The sequence below is a fragment of the Olea europaea genome, chromosome 9 (assembly GCF_002742605.1).
Source record: "Olea europaea var. sylvestris chromosome 9, O_europaea_v1, whole genome shotgun sequence".
Taxonomy (NCBI): Eukaryota; Viridiplantae; Streptophyta; class Magnoliopsida; order Lamiales; family Oleaceae; genus Olea; species Olea europaea.
In genome coordinates, this window is record NC_036245.1 from 1,306,822 (window position 1) to 1,334,356 (window position 27,535).

The following is a 27,535-nucleotide window of genomic DNA, read 5'->3' on the forward strand; positions in this document are numbered from 1 at the left end:
ACTATTTATTTGTTATAAATATGACGTATATAACATTGGTTGCGTATTGATTGTTTTTAAAAAAAAAAACTCGATGACTTCTGAAGAAATGGACTGGAAATCGGATGAAAATGACTAAATTCGTACAAATTGTGGAAGGTGGGGACTGAAATGCACAGAACTGAAAGGTTAATGACCCATATTGTAAATAGGAAGGAACTTGTGCTGACTTATTAATGAAATTCAGGGGCTAAATTGATTGAGATTGAGAAGCAAAAGAATATGCCTTGAGATCGCAAGGTTATACATTTGCGATTGCAAAGGTGATCGAATTTTCACTAGCTACTCCACATTGATAACCATGTGATAGCAACGAAGAAAGCCATGTGATTGCATGGCTATCCGTTACAGCAAAAATTTCATTTTCGAATTTAAGTTGAATTCTACATGAAATGTAATTTGTGCACGATTTTACCCTAGTTTTGGAGGCTAATTAGATTAACCTTCATCTTAGGACAAGGAGAAGAGATCTTTATAGGGGGAAAATATAAAAACAAGATATACACAAATGCAAGATTTTTATTTCAAAATTGAAGATTTAAAGCAAGGAAGAATTGGGATTTCATTGATACTCCATCGAAAATTCATCATACAAAATATTGAATTGCAAGAAGAATTTCGTGTGACAAAGTATCTAATTATTTACGTTTTTTTGTTATATGAGAATGTTAGGTTAAATCCTTTGTGTTTAGGATGATGACATAAATTGTTAGTTGAAATTTTAATTCTAAAATTATTCTTTTAATTCTCAAATTTGTGTTGGATTGATTGATGTCAATGTTTTAACTACCAATTAAATGAATGATCAGCCTTTAGATGTGTTTGTGACATTTTATTTTCGAAAGGTTTGAAAAGTTTAAATTTTACAATTATCTTGACCATTAAAAGGGACATTTAGGAGTAATTTCATGAACTAGATACTTAAATTTATATGTTTATTGATTATTTTAAGAAAAAATCGATGTTGGATGAGAACAAATGATAATTAATAAAAAAAAATGATTAAAGTAGGACACATTCTGGAATTTGAGATCGAGAAATCATTTTTGAAAGTTGAAGGACCTCAATTACAATAACTAATAATTCAATCTAAACAAGAAAGAGAAAATATGGATCAATTCAGTCAATTTCCAACAATTTGGAATATCTTAATTTGGCTAAAATTTTGGTTTACTATCATCTTGGGATACTATTTTAGATCTAAATTGAGATATATAAATATGAATCTTTCATTTAATAAAAGGGATACTTGAAAGGACACATTCTCAAGGCAAACTGCATAGATTCATTAATAAATTCTCAAGAATTATGGCCTTAAATTTGGATTTAAATGTTGGATCTTATCAAGAGTTTAAAGATCCATTATTGGGATTTGGGTGTCGAAAAACAATAATTGTTCGAATTCTTTTGAATTCAGTGATATTTTTCATCTTTTGTTATTTAATTTAACAACGAATCTTCATTAAAGGGTTGTCAACTTCAACACATCTACAATTAGTTGCATGTTCTATGTCAAGAATTGAATTCAATAAAAGAAAGGATCCACACCACAAATTGTAACATCAAACATGCAATCCAACTCGATGAGGATCATTTTCATGTGGACCTAAGAAAAATGTCTTAGAAAATATTTTTTTTAGTCGAAGTAATAATTTTAATAAATAAATTTTAATAATGGTAATATCTAATCAATCATCATAAAAGGTTAATGCCTAAATTAAAGATGTCTTAAATTATTGTTTGCCAGCTAACTAAACCAATATCCTGCGTCCATTCCATGAATATTTGATCTCTCATCTGTCAATTGGATGGTAAAATAATAATTAAAAAAAAAAGAAAAGAATTGTCCTCTTAAAGGGAAACAAGAAAAGATTAGTTGGTTTTTAAATATGCTTTTATGTAAAGTTTTAAATAATTAGTATTATTTAAGTGTTTAACATAGACTGCTCATTTGTTATAAACCCTAACAACTTTGAGTCTTCGTTAAATCGTAAATTATTGATCGTTCTAATGAGAAATTATAAAATAATTATATTATAATCAAAGTTAATTTCAATTCTTTAGCTAGAATGCCAAATGGGTTTAGAACTATATCATTCTCGATTCTATGATTCAGTACTAGCAAAATTTGACAATCAAGATTGTTCCCTCGAAAATAAAAATATTAAAGAGAAAGTTGTGCATATAATAATAATTAAAAAAATATTTAAATAGTGATGTAGAAAAAGAGAAGGGTTTTTTGGAATTTAGGAAATTGGCATCGTACGTATACAATATGTCCGCCATAGAACATACCACAGCAGACACAGTTGAGGGACCTTAGTCCGGGAAATACGGGGTGCGTATCATTTTTAATATGTAGGGTCACCCTAACATGCCACCCATGTGAATCCAATGTTTTTCTTTCATTTTAGTCCTTAAATTTTTCGCTTTGTTTTTATTTAGTATTTCGTTCTTTGGACCACATTTTTTTTACGTAGTACTTGATAAAACTTAAACAGTATCATGAACGTACGACTAATTTATTTCACTTCTTGATATTGTTGAGTGAAGTAAGATTTTTTGTGCTATACACAGAACTCAACTTATTTTAAAAACTTGTTATTGATATTATCGAGTAAAACAAGTTTTTTGGTATTTGACAACAAGAAACATTATGACAAATTTTGTGCAATATACGAAAAGCTTGGAGTAATGTTGCGTGGAGATATTGCTACATTCTAAAATTCGATTTCATGATTTAACATCGAATTAATGTAAGTAAATAACGACAAGTAGTTTTCAAATTTTTTTAATGTTAATCTCTAAAAATGAAGAGATTGTGAAATCAAGCTTTATTCCTGGCACCAAACATTTAAGAACATCTCTAAGAGACTTTTAAAATATAAGATGCTCTCTATTTTAAAGATCTAAAATTTAAAATCATGCTCCAAGGAATTCTTCAAAGTATTTCAATTTTTAATATAGGAAAATAATAAATAAATCTAAAGAAAAACTAGTTAAAATAAAAGATAGTGAAAAATAATAAATATTTTTTAAAATTTGAAGAGTTTGTTGGAGTATTTCTAAATTTTAACTTACTAAATTTATAGATTCTCTCCAAATAATATAATATGCTTTTTAAAAATATAGAGTCGTTTGAAGATACTCTAACAATATTTATTAGAATAATTATTGATATTGATAATCTTGAAATCACAGTGATCTCTCCACGCAGACATGATACATTCGTTTATGGGTAGTCGTAAATTTTGAAATTGGACTAGACTGGTTGATCCAACCCGCTAATCAATGAACTAGATTTTAACAACTTTGGAATATTTTAGAATTAAATTGGTCAAAAGCCAAAAGAGATATTGAGTTCAAGGGAAGGGGTTTTCTCCCGACAAATGGAATTAAGAGGATTGAAAATAGTAACATTCAACCAGAGCCGATTAAAACCAGAGGATCTATAACTTGTAGTTGAATTAATGACTATTTAATTGGGTATCTTAGACGAATTAATCGAGACAAGTACGGTTTATGTAGGTATTCATATATGTATGTTCTTCCATTTGATTGAAACTAAACCTAGTTAATAAAAGTTGCACACGAGCATAAGCACGCACCCTCCTTAAACGGACAGATCTATGCATGGACCCCCTATGTCCTCTCTCAACCGTTAGATTTTAAAGACTCATCCTGACCGTTCATATAATCATGAAAATTCATATGATATTTATGGGATCAAATGTTTCACAGCTTTTTAATAGCCCAATAATCTTCTCGTCTCGGGATTGGAGGAAAAGACTTCCATTCCCCTATAAATACTACCCTTTCATCTGCCCTAAACCTACACCGCCATCTCTACCCCAACCCCCACCCCACCCCCACCTAATATGGATAGATATAGAGAGAGAAAGTTCATCTCTCTCTTCTTTTTTGAAGAAACCCTATTTAGGGTTGCAGAAAATGAAGAGCTGAGGCCCTTGTTCATACTTTTCCACAGCTTTCTTGAACTGCATATAATTGTATGGACAAAAACCCATTTGCAGTTCAATAAAGCTGTGGGAAGATATGGAGAGGGTCATGAGGGAATTTTCATTTTCAGGCTCAGATTTTCAGTAGGTGCAACTACAGAATGGTATTTTCAGACAACATAGTTTTCTGGTTATGAATCTTCATATTGATTTCATTTTTATGCTATATTCGTGTAGATTTAGCTTTTCACATTCATGACCAGTTTTCTGCTGTTGAATCTTCGTTTCTGTGTAACAATTCGTGCAGATTTATTTTTTTACTTGCATGATTGTGTAATTGTTTGCAGATCTACTGACAACCTTTTCGAAATTACAGTGTGTCGTACGGTGAAAAGAAAGAAACATTCAGTTTTGGCTTTTTTTGTTTTGGCAGTGTGCAGATGCACTTTTGTTCATGTTATTTTGCAGATTCAATGAATCTTTTTTTTTTTTTTTTCAAAAAAATAAATTTGTCCTTCAATTTTCATCATTCATAGCGTTTCTACACACACCACACACAGTCAAAATTGCGATATTATGATATCCTGTATTCAGATCTAATAAATATATGAGTACATATACAATCCAAGAAAGGATTCGTGTAATAGCCATGATTTGTGGGAGTAACAAGTTTCAACAATTTCTTGAAAGCCGCATCATTATCGAATTTTCAGGCAGCCACTGATTTTCCCTTTGTTTTACTTTCTGATATATTTATAAAGTTTTTAGCATCCTTCAAAACATATTTTCTATCTCTATCACTATCTCTATTTTCAGTTTTTATTTCCAGTATAAGTAAAAGATTAAGAGTAAGTTTTCATGTACCTCACTATGTTTTGTATATATATTTGATTTCTTTTATCAGGATCTCACTTTATTTCCAAACCATCTATGTGTATTTCTTTATTTTTCATGTTTCAAAGGGTCTCTGTGAGTAATTCTGTATGATTTTTTCATACTTAAAACTATAGATTGCATCAAATTGAAGTCCAATAATTTGGAGTTACAAAATGTTCTATGGACCACAGGTTTAATTGCATTACCATTCTCATATCAACACATGTTCCTCCCCCACAAGCCTAATTTAGACAAAATTAAAGCCATTTATATAAATTAGGTAAAGTATGTCTTGGAAAGATGATGCACAAAAGTTGTCAGCAGATTTCACCTTGGAAAAGGAAAAACAGTCAAAATTTTTGCAGAAGAAATCTAAGGCTTCCCACCCACTATGGTAGAAAAGAAACATTGAATTAGCTTAATCAGATTTTTAGAGTTTATTGTTTCTCGATGAAGCATCTTCATTAGGATTGTGTGTCCTTTCTTTTTCAAATCTAGAACATTTCCCAAATATATGGACCAACGCCACTGGTAAGTGTATCGACCCAATTTGTAAATTGAAATCCCAATCAACAAACACAATGTAAGGTCTTTTCTCAACCACTTTGTAATAATTATGAAAGAAGAGTGTAACGCTTGATATTGTATAATGTATACCCTATGCAGAAGTTGCTTGGCCTAAATTTAGAGCCCTTCTGGAATACTAATATTTAATAAAAACGGAAAACATGAATTATACATCAGTACACCTACTAATCTCCATGATTAGTTAACTTGTGTTGTTCCAGCAGATGCTGAATTATTTGTTAACAGATTAACCTTAAAAAATTTGCACATGCAAACTTAGCTGGATTTACTTTCTCCTAACTGCGCCGATTATCTATATATGATCTGTCGGGGTTCTGCATTGTGTCTGATTCTTTAATCTGCAGTAAGCTTTCGTTTTTTTTTTTTTTTTTTTGCTTTAATATTCTTTATATATAAGTAAATTGTCTTCTTTATCGCCCGAAAATTTTGTAATGTACCTTTCTCTTTTTCGAGTTAAGATTCTTGAATAAAATTTGAAGAAAGTTTACTTCTTCTTGCATTGAGATTCTTTACATAATTTGCAGTATCTTTCTTCTCTACTGCTATAGAATAAATGCCTTACTCTGAGGCATGTTTTCTTCTTTTTGTTGTGGTGTATTTAGTTAGTATACTTGTGTTCCCCAGCAGTGTCCAATGAACCAAACGGAGTGAAAACTGATTTGTGTAATCGACACTGAATTTAGTGAGACCGACCGAAATTTAGATCGTTGTTTGTTATTGATTGGACGGCCAATATCTTGATTTTCGACTGAAGAATTGATCATTTGTTCAAGTCAAAAAGATGGGCCTTTGTTTCCCCGATGGGTTTCTTTTAAGAAAAAAATAGAGTAAGGTCTTTACCGATCTATTCTATGAAAATTCTTCAATTGTGACAACAGCCGATAAGCAAGCAGCTTGTATTCGTATACTAATAAGAATGCGGTGCTTCATGCTTTTAGGAAAGTGAGGCAGTACAGTTATTGGAGTTATAGATTGTTTGCTTTTGGCTATAAAGATAGAGCTGTCAATTTATGGTGGAAAAATAAGTAAAAGTAGAAATAATTAAAAAGATTAGAAAACAGAATAAGTTTGATTGAACAAGCAAAATCTTCTTCTTGATATGGCTGTCTTTGTATTATTCAAATCAATTATTATATTAGGTATTATTATTATAAGATGATACACAATGGAGCTTGTTATAATTTAGTGCTCCAATCTGCAATAAATTAAATTTCATACCACTTTAATGTCTTGATGCATTTATATTCATGCAGATGACAGATGTTTTATGCTTTCAATTTCTGAATTTCAAAGGGTATTGACGAAAGCATCTCATTAGAAATTGCCTACTTGATAACTTGGTAGCCAAAATTCAAAACACGAAAGATAGATCTGTTGCAGGTTTTGCATATTCTATATTATAGGGAGATAATTTCCTCTCGATTTCTACCAGTAATTTACTAGTTAATACTTGATTTATCGTTCCTCAATATTCCATGTTAAACGGTAAGTGAAAAAGGAGCTTCAAAGATGGATTCTCTCCGTTGAAATCCATGAATTCTGTAAATAAAGCCATTTTATCCAGTAGTGCAAAAGGGATGCAGATTTAATTAATTTTGTCTTTTTTGTATCGGACAAACAGAATTCTATGCGCCGATGGGCCAGTTTTCACATCAAATGTATGGTAGGCTCATAGATGAAATTTCTTGCAATAATTTCTTGATTACAAGTTGAGGGATGAGTACATGCCAATAGTGACATGACTCCAACACATTGGGACAGAATTATTGCCTCTCAACTGGCTTTTTTCACTTTCTTCATATGGTGTTAAGTATTAACTAGGTATATATATATATATATATAGATATCATAGTTGGCAGCCATGTAAAATGAAGAGAGACATGATTTCTTAGTAAGTAAAACTGTATTTAGGTACGTCTTTTTGTGTGTGTGTGTATGTGAATTATTTGATCATGATGTGAATTGTAATATATTGAAAAACACGATGAGAGTGGAAAAAAAATGCTATAAAGCTTGTTTATATTATACAAGTACAAATGAAGCGCTCAATAATTTTTTATTTTTTATTATTATTATTATTTTTATGACGGGGGAACCCGCATCGCTATCTTTCGGGTGCGCACTAGGTAAACTCTCGGATTGATGCAATAATCTGCAAATCACGTCAACCAGGTAAACCACACTAAGCAAGTCCGGTATAACGGGCTCAACCGAGTAGGGGGAGAAAGCGCTCAATAAATTTCCTTGAACAAAAAGGTGATCCAAGTGTTAGAGCATGTTTAATATGCAGAGTTGGACATGACAATGAACATAAATTTTACCTAACCGTTTCCAATTTTGTATAGTCAAACATACCAAGATATGGATTCAAATAATAGTTTAAAGTTTAAACTGAACTTTGTGCAGTCTCCCTTTCCATTTGTTGTATGCAATATAGCCAGAAATCAACAGGCAGGCATTTGATTTATCTCAAGAGTCAAAGGAAAAGGCACCTAATTAAGTATAATTAATTGATAGTACAAAATATTTCATCTTTTTAGAGTTATAACAGAATAGCCATGCCTTAGTGTCTGTCCAATTCAATCGATTTTTGAAGGACCTACACACCATCCACCAATCACAACTGCTTCTATTTCCATATCTTACAGTTTTTGGTACACAATTTTTATATTCTTGTCAAAACATTAATGGCTTTAATGAAGATTCTTTTTTTTTTTTTTTGCCCTTTTCTTAGATTCCATTCACAGTCAAAATTATTAAAAAAATTTATGCTGAGGAATTTCATGAGCAGAGGCACAAAAATCTTGCCCCCAAGATCTTGAATTACTTGGTATTTATCGAAAAGATGGAGGTTCCGGGTTCAAATCTCGTCACCATCAATTTATTTGCATATGTGAGTTCATGACCTTCACGTAAAATGATTTAAATGAATGAAGTTGTGTCATTTCTAGCATTTTATTTGGTCCTTAATTTAAAAGCTCTGGATATGATTAGATAAGATTTTAGCTTAGATTCCTTTTTAGTACATACGAGTATGGTCTCATTCACTACCAAATATGTAGATAGAACTCGTTGAGAGGTCTGAAAAGTTAAAATAGATAGTAGCTGGACTATATTAAATAAAAAAATCAGCAATTATACTGTCTAGTAATATTCAACAAGCCATCGAAACTTTGGAATAAACTTATAAATGGGTAGGTACACAGTTGAGAAGGCATAAATCACTACCTCATCAACACAATTTTTTTCAAATACATGAATAAAACTTGAAGTTCCAACATGAACTCAACCAACAATACTCTTAAATCTGCAAGTACCAATGTGTATATCAGTAAATTTACTGTGTGAAGTGTATGAACATCAAAACATGTATGTACATATTTGTCTGTATCACTGCATGCGTGCGTGTGGTTTGCCAGCGTGAGAATAGGAAGAGGGTAAAAATAATAAATTTGCAGAAAATGACAAAATTTAGCCTTTTTCATGGAAATAATGTGTGAGATCACAGTACAGAGGTAAAAACAAAAGGCAAAAAAGATAGACAAACATCATTTATTGATGATAAGGTGGAAAGATAAGGGGAATCTACTCTGAAACATAAACTGACCATCAGTTTTCACTGCCTTTTGACATTGAAATCCAACGTAAAATTTAGCATAAAACACCGTACAAACAATTAAAAAGTCAAAAAAGTGTGCTGTAAAAGGATATCAACAATCACATCCTTCTTGCATAATCAAGCAATTCGGCAGTAAATTTGTAAACACTAATTCATCAAATTCATATGCGTGTATAACATCTCGATCTTAGGTTAAAACAATAATCATGGGCTTTTCCAAGAATTATGGAAATTTTCATGGCTGTTAGTCAAGAATTTCAAGAATTTTGCAGATTTTCATTGCTGCCAGTCAGAACTTAAAGAAATTTTTCATGGCTCAGTCAAGAACTTCAAGAATTATGCAAATATTCGTGCCTGATAGTCAAGATTTTCAAGAATTATTATGGAAATGTTCATTTTCATGGCTGTCGGTGAAGAGTTTCAAGAATTAAAGAAGGGGTTTCTTGAGAAATTCAAGGGATAATTACCAGTCAGGAAACATGTTCTTCTGATCAGCAGCTGTGGAGTGATGCACTAAATAGAATTAAGTCCTAAATTTTCATGTTCTCCCACAGCTTTCTTGAACTTCCATCTTCTTCATAATAATCCTCCATATATTCCGATAGAGGGATCTAAATTCACGTCGAAAAAGTTCAAGAAAGCTGTGGAAAAGCATGGAAGGACTTACAAAATTCACCTCATCAGATCTCTCTCAGGCATTTCTTGATTTCTTCAACTGGTAGAAATGAAAATTGCTATTCTCTCAATATATTTATATAGATATTGTCATATGTAAAGAAGCAATGGAAGAAGGGCATGGCCATAAAAGTTTGAAGGACCACTCCAGCATATACTATATGTAAAACCAGCTTTGTAGAAGAGGAGAAGAACAAAGGAGGGCTCTTGCCCACATGTATCCTGCTTTTTTTCAAGTGCTCAGTGGGGTTGGATACCTAATAATTTCATAAATATATAAAACACCACCCCTCTTGTATATATAATTTATCATTAAAAATCAAATATTAAGAGTAAGAATATAAAAACATAACACACACTTAAAAGAGGGCTTCACTTAATCTTCGCATTGAAAAGCTTATCCCATTTAGAGACGAAGAATGCAAAATAAAATTTAAAGAAGTTGAACTTAGTTCGTCTTAGTCATACTTTTTATTATTATATTCCGAGCATAGAATCTCTGAAACTCCAAGTTATTTTTATACTTGATTTGTAACTTTATTATTTTTTTAACGTACACATTAGTTGATGTTTATGAATTTTGTTAGTTGTACAACCGAGATTAACAAACCTCCTCACAGAGGGGGCTCACATTTTTTTACTCATCGCGGGTCCCCTTCCCATGCCCTTTGACAGCATAGTGAAATTGCCAAAGGACATTGATTCCGAGTTTCAAAAATAAAACCATCTTTAGGGTTGATAGACCGAGTGAATTCAATTCAATTAACAACCTAGGTTGACAAACCTCCTCACAGGAGAGGGGCCCACGATTTTTTTATTTATTGTGGGTCCTCCTCCCATATGTATGGTTGTCAATCGGAATTGCAACCCCGATTGTACATATAACAAAATAGTTATTAGGTAACTAGGGACAATATTAAAAAAATAAAATTCTATTCGGTCTAGTAGCATACACATGTATTGGTCATATATGAATGCTTATAACTTATTTAAAATTATCTAATTCAAGATATGAGATTTAAAAGAAACAGTGATAGAAAATAAAGGATACTTGAATTTGTGTGCTGGTTAATATTTTGATATTAAACTTCAAAAACCTGATATTAAAATATTGTGGTGAAAATTAAAAGGGCACCCCCCATTCCCCATTACATATGCCACCATGTGGACATATAACATCTCATTAATTTAATTGGGAAAATAAGGGTATGGGTGTGTTTATGGTCCCCCAATTTTCATGGATTTTTCTGTATCATCCACACTAATATATATTATCTTTGCCAAAATAACTGTCAATGAGTAGACTTCAATTTTTTATCATATTAAAAATAATTTACTATTTTGAATAATAAGATTTTATGAGACTTGGGATATTAATTGTTGGTACTTTGAGTTCTAGTTAAAGCTACGAAATGGTCCGTCCTAAATTGCCTTGTGGTCCTAAACCTACTTCTATGATTTCGTTACTTCCTAACAATATATGATTAGAAATAGAATTTAAAGTTTGAAAATTGTTTTGAGTAAAAAGATTGAAAAGAGTCGATGATTAGAAACGATGTGTAGATATAACAGAAAAATGTGAATACAAATGAGTGGTAAAAAGATATCTTTTGCTAATTTTCCATTCTTTTCGAGTAATTTTAAGAGGATTTTCGGTTTTATCTCGATTATAATAGGAAATTTGATTTCATATTGACTACTAATAGAAACATTTATACGCCTTGAAAATCTAATGCTTATTTTTTCAAAAAATTGTGCATCTTAAATACATTATTTATGCATTTTTTGTTGACTCGAACAAGAAACCTAAATCATGTACAAGTTAGTAACTTCATTATTAAACTCATGTTTGGTACAAATTAAAATTTATATTTTAATTCAAATTAAAGTTAAAATTTAATTTTAATCATATATTTTATGGATTTCATAACTTTTCAATCATACATATTATCAACTTTTATCAAAATTTACTAAATAATTGATTTTAATCCGAACCAAAATAGGGGTTTACAATAAAACAGCGTCTAAATTGAAATAAAATTAAAATCTCAGCGACTTATTTGATAAGAAAACAAAGTTCAACCCCTAATCAAATTAAATAGTAACTTACTGAGCAAAAAAAAAAAAAAAAAAAGGATCTGGAACATAATTATTTTTTTAGTTAAATAAACCCCTTTTTCCCTTATAAGTAATTAATGAATTTGTGGTTCGGTGCGGTCTTCACAACAGAGAAGAACGGGCAGTCACGTGACGTCAGTGCTTTGAAGGGTCACTTTTATACACAGCCGTACTTTCGGGAGTTTCTGTCTCGTGCGGCGGCTGCTCCGCCGGCGTAGTTTCAATATAACCACCGATTCATAAACAAAATGCCCCACTTTTTCTTAATATTAAAAAAAAAAAAAGAGGATGAACCCCAACCTTGAGGACCACACCGCCCCGCTCTTAGAGCTTTGTGAGGAAGGTAAATCGCGGAATGTGTCCCAACAAGCTAGAGAGCAAGAGTTGATTGTACACTGCGCATATAAGGAGTTCAATTTCATGTCTCAGGAATTGAACCCCTACACTGTGGCTGTCAGCAAGGCGTGAGATAATCTCACTCCTTTCCTTTGCACCACTGGACTATACTCTGGAGGGCAATACCCCACTTTTCTTCTCAAATGCTCATGCCATTGCCCCAACCCCACTTCCCACCTTGACTAGTCTACCTACCCTCATATCCACAGTGAAATAAAATGAAAAGGTAGAAATAAATTTAAATTGAAGTTGCTATCTCGAAATTTATGGTTTCATGTTCTATTTCATTTGGTACTACCAAGAGTATTCCGTACTATTTTAATAAGACGTAAGTTAGTGATGCTTTTGATTACTAACTTTTAGCTCGTTTCTTATTTTCAACTACACATTTTTAAAAATAATAATATTATTATACGCAAATTCAAAACTTATTATTATTATTTTTTAATCACATTTTTCATCAAAATATTATTTCAAAATGTATTTTGAACAAAAATAGAGCTCAAACTGGCTCTTAATCTCCATGGTGCATGTAGCTTCCTATACATTATGTAGGATATATTACCTTCTTCGATTTTTGAATATGTTTACTTATATATGTACCCACAAGTGAATGACTAAGTTCTCAAAATAAATAATTTTTTAATTATATTACAATATTAATGATAATTTATTTATTTTGGTCGCAAAATTTAAGTAATATTTTTACTATTAAGAGCAAACTCGAACAAAGTGAATATTTATCATATTTGAAAATTAGAAGTTACTTAAAAGTGTCTTTTTACTTTCTTTCAGCTTAACCAAACATTATGTGCAGTTGGATTAGGTTGTGGGCCTTATACTTGTTTGGTCTTCTGGGCCTTATCATGTGAAAATGCGGCTTTTGTATTAAATATCTCAATCACTATGGAAACTTTTGAAATTTCAAATTTACAGTTACTTCTGTTTGCGGCGGACCAAAACAAAATCATCTCACTGTCAAACTTGAGATGCTGACAAGGGAAATTTTCCTCAAATTGTACAATAAAGAAATCAATTTGGCTAATTTCTTGCCAACTAGGATCTATCCATTGGCTAGTTTATTGGAATCATATTGAATTGTAATTAATTTGGTTTTGGATAATTTGTTTCATTTATCATTAATTAATAATTAATATAAGCTCGCAATTCGAAATTGAAGGATTAAGTATTAATCAAATAGCTCAGTTGCTGTGCATTTTTATGGGATTTGTGAGAGTTACTGTAATGCCCCGACCCGTACAGATCAAAACGTTGCTAATTTAATTGTACTTTAGCCATAAACTTAATAATTAACTATACTTTTTACGGAAAGTATAAAGATTTAATTTAAGAATTTATTTAAGTATGATATATTTATATTTATCTTTTTTTTTTTTACGACACAATTTAATTTTTAAAGGAAACAAATTCAAAAAAGTCTTTATATCTATTGTTGACGTGTATGTCAAAGGCAGGAAAAAAAAAAACAATATTGTTGTTTTTCTTTTCTTTGTCAAACGGCAAGTGTTAAAATAAATTTGTTTACATAGTTATATATTTCAAAATTTCAAGAGATTTTAGGAAAATGTAGCAAACTTATGTTATTATGACATATTCAAAAATCAGCTTCCGTCAGCAACATATGAAATGTTAAAATATTTTTCAAAACCTCGCAGCAACTCGATTAGAAGGTAAACTAGTGCAATTCACTTAAAATAACGTATAAAATTTCGCAGACATCGGAATGACATGATTTCAACTTTATTTAATAGCTAATCCATGAGATTATCAAATGTCATTGGTTTCATGCAAAAGTTCCTGGTAACGATTGAGTTATAAATTTTTGAAACCAACTGCAGAAGCTGATAACAACAACACTATGTAGTACAGTTTACTTTAAGTGGTGTGTAAAATTCTACCGACATCGAATTGACATGATTTTAAGTTTATTCAATAGCTAATCTTCAAACGCCACAAGTTTTGTATAAAAATTCCAAGTAACGATTAAGTTATGAATTTTTAAAGTCAATGCAGAATTTTAAAGAAATAACAACATTAAATCGCTAACATTTTTTTCTCGTAAACAATTTTTCGTAAATTAATTTATAGAACACATATCTACTTTTAAATATAATTTATTCATAAAGAAATGTTCGTAAAAATAGTTCCACATACGACATCCATAGAAATATATTTAAAAGGAAACGTAAACGTTTCATTATTAAATTAAAGACATTAAATCACCGGTTTCTCCATGGCATGTCACATCTCCAACTACTATCATCCACTCCCCCAAGCAAATCAAATCAATCTGTAGGAAGAGAATTAACCCACGAGTTTGAAACTCAATAAATATCATCGGTGCATTTCGTTATTAAACTAGATAATTCAAACTGTAGATTCATACCGTTGCACATAGATGGATTTCTAGTGAAATTCGATTTCTATAGCATTATCATAATACGTAAAGCCGAAGAAAGATCATTCAACTATAGTAGTGTCGAAACACCGTTCCCGGAGATACCATTTTATTAAAACTTTGGACGAAAAATCATAATTCGAAAACGAAATAACACTTATACCTCTACCTATCTTAAATTTTCTTGGATATAAAAGAAAAAAATGTGTAAAAAGTCTTTCTTCTTCACACCCTTACTATTCTCTTAAGCTTAATTTGATATGAAAACATTTTTAGCCCCCGTTTGGCTCCCATTTTTTTAAAATGAAAATGGGTGGAATAATATTTTTTTTTTAAAAAATGAGTGGTTGAAAAAGAAGAAAAAAATTTCGATTTACGTTTAATATTATTTTATGAAAGATTGTGATGTTGAAAAAAGGAGATAGAAAAATGAAATATAATGTAATTGAATTTAATGGGGGCCAAACGGGGGCTTCAGGGAAAATAAGTGTAAATTCGGATTTGAGGAGAGGTGTAGTGAAAAAGTGACCTTTCTCTTCTTATAACCTTCATTTTTAATATAAAACTAAATGGGGGAGTTGTATTGTCATTAAATTTGTTAAATTGGGTTTTTAACTAAGAATTTAAAGAGTTTTTAAGCCATAAAAAATAATTCACATAAAAAGTTTTATAAAACATTTACATAATGAAAATAAAGGAAAATGAACCATTCATATGTTTTGTAACCTATCTTTATCAATGCCCAATAATAAAATAATTATTTCTTCCAATTAATTTGATATGATTGTTCTTAATGAGCAAAATGAGGAATTCTTTAAAAAAAATTGTAAAAATATTTTATAAAAACATCTACATGGTAATTCGAACCTAGGTTGCCTATATAAAATAGCGTGTAGATGACCATTATGGCAACCAAGTTGTTTATTACATCTTTGTAATCAAATTTACTTATACTTAATCTCTTAAATTGTTAGGCTTTTAATTAACTTATAGTTTGGGCTTTCATAATCTTAAATGGATTGAGCTTCCATAGTTCATTTCTTAAATCAGCTAGACTCGTGGTGCTAGATCATCACAAAATAATAACATAATTTCATTTTATTTCTCAGGTTTCTAGAGTTTTGTTCGTAAAAAGAAGGAGGTGGTGGTGAGAAAAGGGAACATGGAGATGGTCAGGGTGATACTGGAGGTAGTTGCAAATTTGATTGGTTGTAATGGTAATTGTAGCATCAATGAGATAGTGAGCATATTCAATGATGGTGGTCTGGTGGTTCGATGACAGTGGTGGTGGTTGTAATAGGTTATAATTATGTAACTAAAGGTGATGGTGGTAGTCGATCTCTTTCTTTCCTTTTCTAGTTAGCGGTGGTGGTGGTAAAGGAAGGAAATGAGTTGGTAGCGATGGTATTTATTGGTAATGGTGATGACAGGGGAGGCAGTTAGATGAGGCTTAAATCGAGGGAGGTAGTGGTGATGTAGATATGGTGAAGGTGGTTATGATGGTAGGTGTAATATGGCAAGGTACAAGAGGTGGCGATCGCAATAGTGATTTGACAATGAATGTTACAAGTGATGGTGGCAATGACAAAAGTGATATAATACTGTATGTTACAAATAATAGTGATGATATGATCTGAGGAAGTTAACAAGCTATCAAGGGTTTGATGTTTACCGATGAGAGGCTAAGGGCAAGTTCGAGATTAATTAAAGTCAACAAAACCATGCAATCACCTGTTCAAGTTATGAAGTTCAATAGGTTAATGTTAACCTGCCAAATAACAAGTTTCATGTTGGGCTCGAGAGTGGAAACTCGTTAGTTCAAAGCAATTCAAGTAAAGGATGAAAGAGTAGAAGATAGATAACTATGCAACCACATAGCTGTCCAAGCCATACAACCGCATAGAAACCAGCTGAAACTTCCTTCTACGCGACCACATAGTACATTCCGGGACACGAAAATTCCGAAATTCGCGGAATCTTTTATTTTAGTTAAAACTCTATTATTATGGTAATTTTTATATTCTTTAGACTTTATTTCCGTTTAGGCTAGGGATTTATGGTTTTCTATATATAGGGACTCATTATTCTACATTGTAAATAATTTTTATTCATATCAATTAAGGAATTAATTTTGTGAGTATATTTTGCTTTCAATTCCTTGTTCTTCATTGAACAAATTTAGAACTTATCAAGAATTATTTTCTTGTGGCATTCAAACAATTTAGGTAAGATTCGTGAGTCTTAAGATCAAGGAATCAACATATTGTCGGTGATTGTGTTGGTTATTTAGTACAATATTTCTAAATCAAACTTGAAACTTTGATTTATTGGCTTTCTTGGGTTCAATTCAATCTTTTATGAGTTTCGTAGATACTATTGAAACGTGGATTAGCTATCAGTTGATATTAGAATTTAGACTCTAAAAATCAAGATTATATCATTTTTTTCCTTTTGTTTGATTCCTTTATTTCTTATCTTTCGTTCTTCGTGTTCTTTATCTTTCTTGAGTCTCTAATCCATAAAAATACCAAAAAAATTAAAAGTTGTTTTTGTACTTATTTAGTATCCAAATCAGTCTTTGTTTTTTTCGCTGGTAGTATAGTTGAATTTTCGAGCAAAAAAATTCGAAAAAAAACCAATAGCATACAATTTCATATTCGTTGAGTCAAAAAAAGAAAAAAGAAAAAAAGAATACATATATATCAGTTTCGTTCAACCCAAAATTCAAGAACTACTTTCTTGAATTCCCATCCAAAATTGTTCAATTCATTGCTTGTTTCTTTTCTTTTCTTTCTTGAATCTTCCAAAGTTATAATTTTCACTCACATCTTAATTTGAATTTTTCAAGAATAAAACTTGGTTGAAATTGAATTAATTCTTTAAAGCACTTGGGTGAAAGCATTGAGTGAAAAAAAAGGCAAGAGTGATGAGACTATTAGAGGGAAAAAGTCAGTTTGAGTGATACACGAGTGTAAACACGTGAGGCATATATTACTTTGGATCTAAGATGTCTGACCGAGATGATTCAACATCAAGTAGGAACAACAATCAATTCAACATGTCGAAAGAGGTGATATGACAGTTTGAGAAGTTGTTTGAAGATGTAAGGACAAGTTGGATAGGCAGAAGGCGTGGATGGAAAGACAATACCCATTGCTTGCCAATTTACATAGGGGAATTCCTAATGCAAGGAGACAAGGTAAGCGAAAGCCTAAAGTAAAGAGTCATAGTGATTATGAATTGGTTAGTGGTATGGATGGGGATACAATAGTGGATGTTGAATCAGGGAGAATAAGAGATAGAGGAGTTAGGCATGAAATGAGGGATAGAGAACTTATTGGAGATAGAGTTGATGGAAGTATGAGCAATATCAAAATGACAATTCCATCATTCAGAGGAATGAGTGATCTGGAAGCCTACTTGGAGTGAAAAAAGAAAGTAGAATTGCTATTTGATTCCACAAATACTCGGAGGAAAAGAAGGTGAAGATTATGGTACTTGAGTTCATCGATTGTACTATTACTTGGTGGGAACAAGTAGTGATATTTAGGAAGAGGAATCGTGAGAGGCAAATTAATACATTGGAAGAATTAAAAGCTATCATGAGGAAACGGTTCGTGCCTAGTCATTACTATAAGGAGTTTCATCAAATATTATAAAGCCTCTACTAAGGGTCTAAGAGTGTGGAGGATTATCATAAAGAGACAGAGATAATGATGATTAGATCGAATGTTGAGGAGGATCGAGAGGCCCTATGGCTAGATTTTCGAATGGCTTGAATAGAGAAATTGCTAATATAGTGGAATTGCAACATTATGTTGAGCTAGAAGACATGCTACATGTAGCTATGAATATGGAGATGCAATTGAAGAGGAAGGGGACCGCTAGGTATCCATCGAGTTCTTAAAGACCTAACGTTTCTTGGAAACTGAAGTGGGATAACAAAAGAGAAATGGGGTTGTTTCGAAGGGCATAATTGAACCCCAAAAGTAAAAAGAGGAAAGTGCTAGTAAGGTCACATCCAAAGTAGAGTCCCAACTTTTTAGAAATCAGGACATCAAATGCTTTAAATGCTTGAGATCAGGGTACATTGTTGTTCAATGCCCAAACAAAAGTGCAATGATCTTGCATGATAATGGGCATGTAGTGAGTGATAGTGATGGAAGTGAGATGCTTGAATTAAAGGATGCTAGTGATGGTGAAGTAGTAGAGTACCCGGTCGAATGTGAAGCACTTGTGGCGACATGTGCTCTCAAAACACAAGTCGAAGTGGATGATGAAGAGCAACAACGGGAGAACATCTTTCATACTAGATGTCATGTCAAAAACAAGGTATGTAGTTTGATCATTGATATGGTAGTTGTACTAATATTGCTAGTACCATGCTTGTTGAGAAATTAGGATTGACTACGATAAAACATCCTAAACTTTATAAATTGTAGTGGTTAGATGAATGTACGTAGAATTTCTCGATTGGGAGGTATAGTGATAAAGTGATGTGTGACGTAGTTCCTATTCATGCTGGGCACATTTGTTGGATAGGGCATGGTAGTATGATAGTAATATGAAATATAATGGATTCAAAAATATGTACATCCTTACTAGAGATGAAAAATCTATTATTCTTGTGCCATTAGCACTAGTACAAGTGTATGAAGATCAAATTAAATTTGAAACGTAAGGAAAAAAGAATGAAAGAAATAAAGAGTCGGAGAGAAAATGGTGAGATGGCTAGTAGTTAGAAAAAAGTAGAGCCAAAAGAGCGAAAAGAAAAAGAGTCTCCTGAGAGGAGAGAAAAGTAGAATATGAGTTTCTATGCAAAAATGAATGAGATTGAGAGTGCTTTGGTGAGAACTAACAAACCCCTCTCCTCTCTGGACATTTCTTTATTACAGAAGTTCAAAGACTTGTTCCAGAAAGACTTAATTGGTGGGACACCACCCATTGAATGTCCAATTAATTTGATGAAAGTGGAGAATTTGATAGGCATTGAAGGAGGAGCATTCAACGATGACATGGTAAAGTATTAATACTCCATACATAGGTTGGATGATGATCTAGCACATAGGAACAGTATTTCACATGAGGCACGTACTTTTACACATGTTGGTGCGTCTAAAACTTCAATGAGAATTATCAATCAATTGTTACATGCATTCATAAGCAATCATATACTAGTATATAATATTCTAGTATGTTGCAAAACCTTAACTGAGTATGATAGACAATTGGAGTACATTGTTGGCGATGAGGCATGAGAATTTATATTCGATATTGAAATCCTTAACAGGTTTTGTCCGAATTTATGGAGTATGTGAAAAACTAATTTATTATCCTCTAATACTTCTACTACATGTTTCAATATGGTTTATGGATTAAATCCATTTACTTTGTTTGATTTAATTCCTTTAACTAATATTGTAAGTAATAAGTTAGATGGAAAGCGGGGGATTGAATTATATGTATCTCAAAGTAGCAAATGGAAAAGGTGTAAAGTATTCAAACTAGGTGATTGGGTTTAGATGCATAGGTGAAAAAGGGTGTGTTCGAATGCATAGGATGTCAAGGCTTCATTCTAGAGGAGATGGATCATTCCACGACATTTCAAGAATTGAAAGCAATGGTTATAATTTAGATCTTCAAGGTAAGTATATTATAATTCCTCACATCGATGTCTCTAATGTTGCTTCGTTTGATGTAGGTACGTATTCGAGGTTAAATAATTTCGAAGAGGGAGATGATTATGTGATCCAAAGACAGCAACGAGCTACAAGAGTTTGATGTTTACTAAGGAAAGGCTAAGGGCAAGTTCAAGATTAGTTAGAGACAACAAGCCATGCAATCACTTGTTCGAGCTACGGAGTCAAAAAGGTTGACGTTAACCTGCCAAAGAGCAAGTTCAATGTTGGGCTAGGGAGTGAAAACTCATTGATTCTAAGCGATTCAAGTAAAACACGAAAGAGTAGAAGATAGACAACTATGCGACCACATAGAAGCCAGCAGAAACTTCAACTAGGTAGAAACTTCCTCCTATGCGACCGCATAGTACATCTCGGGATGCGAAAAATTCCAAAATTCGCGAAATCTTTTATTTTAGTTAGAACTCTATTTTTATGGTAACTTTTGTATTCTTTAGATTTTATTACCGTTTAGGCTAGGAATTTATGGATTTTCTATATACAGGACTCATTATTCTACATTGTTAACAACTTTCATTCATATTAATTGAGAGATTAATTTTGTGAGTATATTTTGCTTTTAATTCCTTGTTCTTCATTGAACAAATTTCGAACTCATAACAAATTATTTTCTTGTGGCATTCAATCAATCTGGGTGAGATTTGTGAATTTTGTGATCAATGGGTCAACATATTGTCGGTGATTGTATTGGTTACTTTGTAAAATATTTCTGAATCAAACTCAAAATTTTGATTTATTGGTTTTCTTAGGTTCGATCAATTTTTCGTGAGTTTCGTAGCTACTATTGCTAAATGTGTTTGCATCAGGTAGTGCCCACAATAAGGTGAAAATAGATAACAATATGTGTATAACACACTTTATTACAAGTGGTGTTGATTGCAAGGTCACAATAGAAGTAGGTAATGAAAAGTGTATAACGTAATACAACACCAAAATGGTATTTTCGAGAGTAAAATAAGGATGATTTCATTTTGTTAAAAATAGCTCAGAAATAAGTCCTTTTTGGAAGATATTAAAATTAGTTTTTTAATAAATTTTGATAAAATATGCGATTGAAAAGTTGTTATTTCGATAAAATACGTTATTAGAATTAATGATTCACCTTGATTTTAGGTTGCGTTTGAGCACTTTTAATTTTGAAAAATGTATTTTGAAATAGTGGATTGAGGGAGAATATGTGATTAAAAAAGAAGAAAATATTTTTGGCTTACGTATAATATTATTTTAATAAAAAATGTGTAGTTAAAAATAATTATTTTAAAAATAATAATGTGATAGAATGCAAATGGGACTTAAAATTTTCAAATCGGGCCAGACTTTTTCCCCAAAATATGAATTTCACACTCACAAGTCACAATATAGGTAACCTGTTTCAACGTGGTGAAGTTAAGCCTTATAAAAGCTTCGCTCCTCTCTCTCTCAGATTTTATCTCTCTATGTCCGCAGTTTCTCCCCCATTTGGGAAAACTCTCTCTATCTATCTCTCTAAATCGACTCATAGCAATTCGCCCACAAGCATTTGAGTATATATCAATTCTATTTTGCGTGTTCTCTGTTTGATTTTGTACATCTAGGGTTTCAGATTCGAATGTGAATCTTTTGTAAGTAGTGGGTTGTTTAAGTGAGGGAAGCTAAGATTTTTCTTCGACTATAGTGCATTTTGCTGCAGTTTTAGGGTATAATTAATTCGATCTGTGCTCGAATGGATTCAACAACATCTTCCTCTTTGCCAATTGCGAGTAGAGATGCCGAGGCTGCGGTGGGGACTGTTTCCGATTTTGCTCTGTCGGTTACTGCTGGGTTCGCTAAGGAGGCTACCTTGCGCTTCCAAGCGGGGAAGTTCGCGGACTGTCTGAAAGTCTTGAATGAGCTCTTGCGGTTAAAAGAGAACGATCCAAAGGTGGTTTAGTTTCTGAAATCATGGATTATGGATTATCTCATTTGTATTGTTTGTTGATGAATTGTATTTAACTCCCGAGTTTAATATTTGTTTCTGTTCATGTCGGGATTGGAGCTGATTTTTTTTTTCTTGTGCATGTTGGGAAATTACGCGTCCAGGGTTTAACTGAAATGGACTTAATGACTGAGATATTAACAAATAGCATTTTTGTTCTAATTGCAGAAATCATATTTTTAAAGTTGCTACACTAGTAATTCTACGGTACTTCATTATAGAGTCTGAGTTATTTTTGAGGTGCAGCACATTATTTTTAAGTTCTTATGCCTGATAGTTTGCATTTTTATGATTTTTTGGGGTACTTGGTAGACGAACTAATCATATATGGAACTGTCATTGTGCCTGGCTTCTTTGTCTGGGATTGTGAGGCAGTGGTCAAAATCTAGTTTAGTCCTTGTGTTTTGAGATGTGTGGCAACACGCTTATATTGATACTTCTAGAAATTATTGAAAATGTGGTGGAATTTTAGTGCCTAATGAAATGAGATTTTTCTTCAAAGACCTTTTTTTGGAAGGCCAAGAGGAAATACTCAAGAATTTACAAAATGTACATTTAATTCTTCAATAGCCATGGCAAAGAGTTTTCTAATTGATCAACTCAATCTTAAACTCGACCTCCTACTCAATCAACTCAATCCTCAACATGACCAACTTGATCCTCAAAATCAAGCCCCTACTCGATCAGCTTGATCCTCAACTTGACTGGGTTGAGTTGATGAAAACTCTGTATGTATATATATACTGTTCTGCTTCACTCCCTCTTCTCCTTGTTTATCTTCAGTTAGGTGGAAAACTCATAGTTAAATGCTAGAGATCTAACTTACATTTACTCCCTTAAAATTTGTACGAATTTCTAGTACATACGAGAAATTTATCATCTGTAAGCAGGGGAATAAATTTGAAATTGTGGAAGATGGACTAAGCCCTTGTTTGATCCCATTATTTCCAAAATGTATTTTTCCCTCTCTTCTTTTCAATCGCACATGTTTTCATAGAATAATATTACATGCAAATCCAAATTTTTCTTTATTTTTTAACTACACATTTTCCATCAATTTACTATTTCAAAATGCATTCTTAGAAAAAATGGTGCTCAAACAAGCTCTAAATATGGAAGGCTTCTCATAAAAAAAATATTTTTAGAGAAGGATGGTACATTATGAACTTTCCTCTAATGAGATTAGGGCTGGACATGGTCCGGTTTAATTCAGTTCTAACGAGAACCGAATTGGACCCGACCCGAAATTTTTTGGTATTTAGTAAATGGAGCCATTGGGTTCAAATTTACTTATGGAACCGTTCAAGTTCGATTTTATTCTGTTTAGATCAGTTCGATTCGGTTTCCAGGTTTCGTATTATAATTAAATTTTTTAATATTTATAAAATTACATTAATTCAATTAATGGTATGTTCAATCTAGCTCTTATAAAATAACGTAGTCTAATCTTATGTGTCTTTTGTGGCTTTTTTTGTCGAGTTTTTCATAGATTTGATTGTTAAAATCATCGAAAGAGGAAGATAGCGAGTTCAAAATAATTAAGAGAGGCGTTGTTGAACTTCAATTCGATTTTTTCAGAATGGGTAGAAACGGTACTACGATAGAGTAACAAATTTGGATAAAGCTTAGATCAATTTGATTAAGTTGGCTTTGAACTGAAAATTAGAAATAGGAAAATCATATTTTTGAGTTTGAACTAAATTAACTAGTTAACAAATTTATTTAGAATAAATAAAATAATTGGGTTATTTAAAATAAATTAATTAAAAAAATTAGGGAGATTCGGTTCTTATTCGGTTATTCGGTTCTTGATCTAGAATTGAGAACCTAACCAAATCTGTCGGTTCTCGATTTAGATATCCGTTCGAGTATTTAACTTAAGAACAACCACTCGGTTCGGGAATTTTGTCTTGCCCTAAATGAGATTAGGTGGTAGTTGATGACGAGAATAATTATTACATCCTACTCAGGCATCAGAGATCTTAATGCTTTAACCATGTGAATTTATTTGGTCAGAGTGTGCAACTGACATTTCCTTCAGTTGAGAACAATGTCATATAATTTTACCCTTTTTCTACAGAATTTCTTGTACGGGACTAATAAAAGTTTTGTTTGGGTCAGTGAAAGAAGTAGGACACATGACAATTTATATTTTCAAGTTCTCTGGGCTGTGCAAAATAAGGTTTGGGTCGGCAGTTGTTGTTAGGGTGTCAATAGAGCTGGAGGCATCTGACATAATACAAACCACTTGTTTTGTTTCTTTTTGCAAACTAAAGCAGAAAAAGCTAATTATTGGAGTTGGATGTGACTAAGCATGATGGTCAATTTCTGAAAGATATGAATCGCTTGGAAACTAATTTCAGCTGATACATTTGAGCTACCGGATTATGTGTGGGCTATATTTGCTGATTGGATTATTTGTCTTGGTTCATTGTTTGAAGATTCATGTTATACCACGTGATGTCTCATTGTACAAGCCATTGATTTGTGTGGGTTATTTGAGTTCATGCTGATTGAAGTGGCTGATCAAATACATGTCAGATGCTAACCCACACAAATACGGTTTAAGATTCGGTTGCACTAAGAATGAGATTGAATCTACCATAGATTGAGGTGGCCAGTAACTATATGGAGTTCTACTATCAGAGTCTTTTATGTGTACTGTGTTAATTAGTCTGCTACGAGACAGAAGATCTTGAGCATTTATATAGGAAATTATCTGGTTTGCTTGACATAAAATCATTCTTAGATTTCATCTCAAAAACGTGTATTATCAGATTGGACTGTGTTACTTTTGTATCACATGTCAGTTACATATGATTTGCCAGGCCTTGTTTAGGTCTATGCGTGACATTCCCCAATTGTTTAATCTTCTTTTGCTTACTTCATCCGTTGGTATCTGCTGATTGAAGATTTGAAATATGTTCTCATTTCTTTTCCTGAAACCATCTTAAGATGCTCGTTTCCACTATTTTCATCTCCAAGATATCTTTAGTACTGAAAATCATAGCAGGTCTTCTAAGTTTTGTAATAATATAGCCTTTTCCGAATTTAGTAAATGTCATTACATCTTAATATGATAATTTTTCTGCCTACATCTACATCCATCTTTCTTTGTGTTTTAAAATCATCCTTGTCGAGCACATTGTATTGTACTAAAGTAAGCTCTTATTTGATCCCTATTTTTTCAAAATACATTTTTCTCTTTCTTCTTTTCAATCGCACATTCTTTAATAAAATAATATTAAACGCAAATCTAAAACTTTTCTTTATTTTTATACTGTACATTATCCATCAATTTACTATTCCAAAATGCATTCTACACCAAAAATGAGGCTCAAATAGGTGATAAAAATTGTATTGTTTTGGTGAGTTTCGTTTGAGAGCATGGGTATATATTTGGATTTTTATACAAGCACACACATCATCTTTTCAGAGAATTATTATTATATATTACTTTGTTTTGAGCTATGTTGCACAGTCACGGACTTGCATGTTGGACGCGACACGATGTGGACACCTTGAACATGTTAATTTAAAAAAAAAAAAAAAAAAGTAGGACATGGACATGCCAGGGACGCATTACTTTAAATTCTTAAAATTGTAGATTTATATATTCTATGTTTTTTTTATCCTTTTTATCTTTTAATAGAATCGATTTTTTTCTTAGTTTTGATACTTATTCATGAAATCTTTTAAATTATATTAAAATAACTTTATGTTAAACTAGATATTACATTGTTGGCAAATGAAACTTACATATAGTATATGTCATGAAGTGTTGGTGATCGTCATGAAACACGAAATGCGTTGGACACGAACACAAACAATGACACAAACAGCACCAGCTAGAGCGTACATGCATCATAGGTTGTGAGAGTGCCAACTACATGAGATAGACTTCTCCATAAAAAAAACTTTATGCCATTGCGTTTTTAAATGTAATTTTAATTAACTTCAATTTCTATTATAGATGAATACACTTAATATAGAAAAATATTTTGCAATATAGTACTAATAAGTCCGGTTGCATTGTCAAACTTTACATTGTCAGTATCTGACATATTAAAACATTATTTTGCTCTAATTATTTCTTTTAATTGTTGATTTCTTTTACTTTCCCACTGTCACAGTTCAAAGGCTATGTCCGAGTTGGTAATACATGCATATTTATCAATTTTGTTGCAGTAAAATACAATCGAGCAGAAACATATTCCTCCATGTGGTGGGTCACTTCATCAGTTTGAATTGCTGTTGCTTTTTCTTCTGAAAAAAATTGAAATGACAGCTGTAGTCCCAGTGCCTATATCTTGTTTTAACATATTGTACGCATTAAAGTACATTGATATTTATATCTCATAATTTTTTAGCCGATGAGACTGTAAACCCAATTCTTTGTTTTGTATAATTTCCATTATTCATCTCATTTTGTGCTTCTAATTTGCAGTTTGCAGTTTCTGATGTTTTTTCTAATGCTAATTAGTTAATATGTTTTCATTTTAGGTTCTTCATAACATAGCAATAGCGGAGAACTTCCAAAATGGTTTTCCAGATCCTAGAAGGCTTATTGAAGTTCTTGAAGATGTTAAGGTTTGTGGTTATATGATATTTGCATTTCTTATCTTTTTCTCGTTCAACACGTGTACCTATCTGCATGTGGATATTGTCACATCTACCTTCAACTATATGTACTTGGCAAAAGCTACTGCAAATTTTTCTTTCTATTGCTGTAGCTAGAATCGGTATGTTCTGAGGAGGTGCAGAATGTTGAGTTTCTACATTCTTTCTTTTGACACTTCTGTTTACAGATAGGAAAAAAGAAGAAGGTACATTCCATGCAAAAAATAATATGCTAGGCGCACTCATTTGAGTGAAAATTTTGAATGAGATCATGCTACCTTGAAAATCAATGGTGTTCTCTGTAGTAGTTCCAAGGGGTTGGTTTACTTTTGGTCATGCTGCTCAGTTAGTAGAGCACCTGGTTTACACGTATTGCCTTTGACACGTTATGTCATAGTTCTTCAATTTTAGAATATCCTTAAAATGCAGTGGAATGTCTTTGCAGATAGGAGAAAGCCTTGTTTGGGATTTTGTATTTTAGGCGATAGCGAGTTATTAAATTCAAGTTTCCCTTTGGGAATATCGTAGGACAGGATGTTCTAGGTGACCTTATGTCCCCGAGAGTTCGAAACA

The 27,535-nt window shown here is 32.1% G+C and overlaps 2 protein-coding genes and 1 long non-coding RNA gene across 3 annotated transcripts in view; 2 read left to right on the plus strand and 1 right to left on the minus strand.

Moving 5' to 3' along the window:
* Positions 1-5,816: 5,816 nt before the first annotated feature.
* On the minus strand, positions 5,817-10,002 carry LOC111399366. The gene is made up of 2 exons (XR_002703646.1): positions 9,549-10,002; positions 5,817-8,769 (listed from the first exon to the last, which is right to left on the minus strand). It is a non-coding gene; the product is annotated as an uncharacterized LOC111399366 (long non-coding RNA).
* An 11,752-nt stretch (positions 10,003-21,754) lies between these two features.
* LOC111399367 lies at positions 21,755-27,094 on the plus strand. The gene is made up of 2 exons (XM_023026634.1): positions 21,755-22,288; positions 26,846-27,094. The coding sequence occupies exons 1-2, from the start codon at positions 22,091-22,093 to the stop codon at positions 27,077-27,079; spliced, it is 432 nt and encodes a 143-aa protein (XP_022882402.1). The 5' UTR covers positions 21,755-22,090; the 3' UTR covers positions 27,080-27,094.
* A 157-nt stretch (positions 27,095-27,251) lies between these two features.
* The window catches only part of LOC111400107 (CCR4-NOT transcription complex subunit 10-like), a 9,260-nt gene continuing 8,976 nt past the window's right edge, over positions 27,252-27,535 (plus strand). The window contains exon 1 of the mRNA XM_023027554.1: positions 27,252-27,323. Within this exon, the coding sequence (XP_022883322.1) occupies positions 27,252-27,323 (72 nt within the window). The remainder of the gene's footprint in view (positions 27,324-27,535) is intronic.

What these genes read in the sequence shown, in the direction of transcription:
- LOC111399367 (XM_023026634.1), top strand. Translation starts at nt 22,091, where the DNA reads ATGGATTCAACAACATCTTCCTCTTTGCCAATTGCGAGTAGAGATGCC. An exon ending in TAAAAGAGAACGATCCAAAG is followed by an intron (nt 22,289 to 26,845) that starts GTGGTTTAGTTT and finishes TTTTCATTTTAG; the next exon opens with GTTCTTCATAACATAGCAAT.